This window comes from Boleophthalmus pectinirostris, unplaced genomic scaffold (assembly GCF_026225935.1).
Source record: "Boleophthalmus pectinirostris isolate CB_2022bp ecotype Guang Dong unplaced genomic scaffold, ASM2622593v1 HiC_scaffold_22, whole genome shotgun sequence".
Taxonomy (NCBI): Eukaryota; Metazoa; Chordata; class Actinopteri; order Gobiiformes; family Gobiidae; genus Boleophthalmus; species Boleophthalmus pectinirostris.
Genome location: NW_026571190.1, coordinates 16,014,381 through 16,018,529, shown reverse-complemented (window position 1 = coordinate 16,018,529; position 4,149 = coordinate 16,014,381). Strand labels below are relative to the sequence as shown.

The 4,149-nt window shown below is 34.3% G+C and overlaps 1 protein-coding gene across 1 annotated transcript in view; it reads right to left on the bottom strand.

The window, feature by feature from the left end:
- Window positions 1-2,640: 2,640 nt before the first annotated feature.
- Window positions 2,641-4,149, bottom strand: part of LOC110173832 (sodium/potassium/calcium exchanger 3-like) — a 68,966-nt gene continuing 67,457 nt past the window's right edge. The window contains exon 17 of the mRNA XM_055158734.1: window positions 2,641-4,017. Coding sequence (XP_055014709.1) covers window positions 3,865-4,017 — 153 coding nt within the window. The 3' untranslated portion in view covers window positions 2,641-3,864. The remainder of the gene's footprint in view (window positions 4,018-4,149) is intronic.

The window sequence follows — 4,149 nt, the reverse complement described above, 5'->3', positions numbered from 1 at the left end:
CGGCTGAAGAAAAGTGGGAAGATGAGAAGGGGGCGGTGCTCCAGGCACAACTCTGCGCTCTGATTGGTTACTTTTCATCCCTCATCTGCTGAGAGTATTTTGTTTACATCAGTAACTATGTTGGAATGACCAGGATTAAGAAAGGCTATAGTGTATTGTTTAATATTGCGTTAGAATAGATTTATTATTTTGTCATTGGTAAAAGGGCTCATATTATGGTAATTGCTAAATCTTTATTATATGACGTTTTTTCGTCATTACAAACATACCTGGAATTATGTTTGTTTCATTCACAGATATTTAACACACAAACCCTGCATATTTAGGCTGAGCTCTTCTCTCAAATAGAAAACACTGTTCCACCTTATAATGTCTAATGGTAATACAAGAAGTGCTCCACTGAGTTTTTAAACTACACACACATTCAGTAGAATCATTTGGGTGATTTGAGCCTGGGAACGGCCAAATCTCTACTGAACAAAAGGTAAAAAGTAGCTATTAACTTAAAAACTACCACCAGGCCTACATTACATCACAAGGTGAACCAGAGGATTTTAAGATTTGGGGATGTAGACAGACTAATAAAGGATTACTTAAACTCAAACTAATTTGTGAATTAAACATAACACAACTCTGGGTGTGTTTTGATGAGGCAACAATATTCTAACATGGCGATTCAAATATGCGTAATAAAGGACCTTTAAGTAGAATATATCATTATACATGTAGGCTTAGGTGTCAAGCTGGTGACCTTTAAAAGCCAAACCTAGACTAATAAAAATGACTAAGCTTAATTGAGATCAAATAGGCTAAATAATAGGCCTACATTATAGTCAAACAAAGACACAGAGATGCTGTAGAAGCCTACTACACAGGCTCACTTTATTTTTTCATAATTATTGTAAATAGGCCAATTTTAGTTAGGCAAACAGCAACTGAAGAAAACGTAGAAGTCAGTTCAATGCATGTTACTCTTCATTTTCCTTGTTAAAAATAAAGATTTACAAATATAGTTTACATAAACAAGCATAAAACAACATTTAATACTTTAAACTAACTCCTGTAGGCCTTAACACGTATTAAATTGTGAGTATTTCAGAAATTAGCCCAGTGTTTGTGTCCAATAATATCCCTTTGATGTGTACAGAAAAATTAAGTTTCTAAACTTTACAAGAAAACAATCTGAATATGAAAATACATGCAAACTGACCAAAGATTTCAATATTCTATCTACAAGGAAAAACCAAGCACTATTATGTGACACAGCCGTGCAGCGCCCTCGTGTGGCTGCAGTTAAAACAGCACCCTTTACGCCCCAACTTAAACTCATTTAAAAAAAAAAAAAAACTATTGTAAATAAAAATAAATTAAACTCATTATTTAACACATGCTGAAACACAGTGGCAATACTGTTGACAAATGTGTTTTTCTTGGCTCAATACAGGCAAGTTATAGCCACAAGCAGTCATATTAGCATCAACAACTGGATTTTAATACCAAGTAAAAACTTAAAGGTGCACTAGGTAACTTTTGTGATGGAGGGAATGCCAACTTGCTTGTCTCCATGGAGATGTGATTGATCTGTCTAAATCTGAATGTTCCACAATATGACTTTAAATGTATATCGCCGTGGAAACAAGGTTAGCAGTTATAGGAGCAAATGTTGAGTCAAGCAAGCAAGTTAGCTATGTCCATTTACATAAGAAGAGATTATTTGGAAAACCAGACAAGTGACATTTAAAAAAGTCATTGGAAGCTTGTAGTTTACTTTAAGTATAGTAATATTTTCAAAGCCAAATGTATTTTATTGCTATCAAAATATAATTCCATCCCTTCTTGTTAAAATCTACAATACAACTTTGGCACTGATCATACTGTATCTTTTCTATTTGATCACGGCACAAATAGAAAACAGTTTATGCTTAGAACGTTTACCAAGCCTAAAAAAAGTTACTGAATATATTCAAGATAGATATGTTGTTTAATGCCAAACTACGGGATTTTACAGGCAAACCCAAAGACCATATAGACAAGCAGGCGGCATACCCCTCATAAGAAAAATTACACAGTGCGTCTTTAATTTACCAACAATTTCAACACATTATTAAAAAGTCATGGAGATAGCATTTCTCCAGCTCTCCCACTAAAACACAAAATCTCCTTTGCAACTTATGACATGGCAGAGTTAACATGCTGTGCGTCACCTTTAAAAATCATTAAAATATTTTGTACATATACAAATGTAGCAGTATCTCTTCAAACTATACAAAACTTATAAATTAGAAATGTCTACTCTTAAATATAAACAACACATTACATTGACTGTATGGTCCAGAAGGCTGAAACTGGGTATTTCACACAATCCTTGAATAAATTAATTCATAAATAAATCATGATTATGTTTTCCCAGAATCTAACCTTGGTTTCAAGATTGTGACAAAAATGCATAAACAACAGGCAGACACACACCCACTCAATGTCCATTCATTCTAACAAACTGTGCAGTCTTATACCTATTCTAAAAATACTTTTGGCTTTAAGAATAATATACTATACAATATTTAGAAACTACAAACTAAATTTCAATTTATATATAATATATATTCAATATATTACAGAGGTCTTATGTCAGTAGTTACATGTTAAGATGATTTCTAATGATACAGTTTCTATATTTATAAAGTGACAGTGCTGGGTGTCCTTTCCGTTGAGATCCCTTTCATAACAAAATGCATTAGTTAAACAGTCAGATATGAATATTAATACAGGAATAGTACTGTACTGATATAGTATTAAGTACCTAGTTGTTGTCCTTCAGTGCAAAACTTAAATCTTAATTTAAACATGCTGCGGTGGTGGGTTTTGAGCAAGAGAAACAGCATTGGTAACACATTAGGATAACTCACATGTATTCATTCATAAGATGTTAATAAATATGTAATGACACTAAACCAAATTACCAACAACACACCGGTATACAATTCAGCATTTTTTCAGCTGTTCCCCATCAGTTTTGTCTTGTATCGTGCTTCTGTATGCATGTCTACTGTACATGCATGCATTTTCAAATATATTATCCAGAAGTATCTCAAAAACTATAGTAGGATATGAAATAATAATCTCATAATACATTTGAGCAACATCCCTTTAAAACAAGACCTAACCTCATACCAAAATGCTATATATATACAAATTGTAAAGAATTGAAAAAATATCTACACCTGCAAAGTTCTTTAGTACCACTAGAGGTCCTCATGTCATTATTTGTGAAAGTCTGGTTTCTTGATATTAGTTGATAATGCAAAATTATTTGGAATAGAATAAACTAGAACTAACATAGTGAGTGATTCCATAGGGTTACCATCAGACATTCAGACTCACAAACCACAAATTACTGTACACATTTGGACCATTACATTTCGCAAGACCTCTCCAGTGTTGCATAAGATCAATACTTACTGTACTGTAATACTTTTCCCTTGTGTACAACTTTAAATATTGTGTGTGCTTATTTCCAAACTTGTACAAATGGTAAGAAACAATCCAGCCGAAAGATCGCTGCCAAACACTGGATTTCAGTTCCTCCATCGATCAGAAATGTTCAAGTCACCAATATGAGCTTATAATTGTCATTTTGGGTTCAATTTTTGACTCTAGTCCAGCTTCTCCATTCATCAGCATTGACACGGGCCTGCTCCTCTGCCTGGACCTGTTTTTGGTACCTCAAAGCAGTAACGCCCCCTCTCTCACTGTCTGTATTGCACCAAAGATGAATTATACCAAGCTCTATATTCGGTAAAAAAAGTCATTGGAAATCCAGGCATGGTTTTCCAAAATTTTCCAGTGGAGTAAGTGACGAAGGGGTCAGTGAATGTCACGGCACATGGGAAGGTTTACGAAAATGAAGACGTTGAATTCGATGAGGATGGAGAAGCACAGAAAGACAGCGTACAGGAGCAGACAGACCAGCCCCAGCCGCTTGTCCAGAGTCCACTTGTTTAAATGAACACCGACTACCTGCAAGTATAGGGGATAGGAAAGGGTTAAAAAAGAAAGAGAAATCTTTAGGTATCTGTACTTTACTACATTTTACTTTTTGCTTTTAATTTACTACTTTTTAGAGCAGGCATCTGTAGTTTCTACTCCACT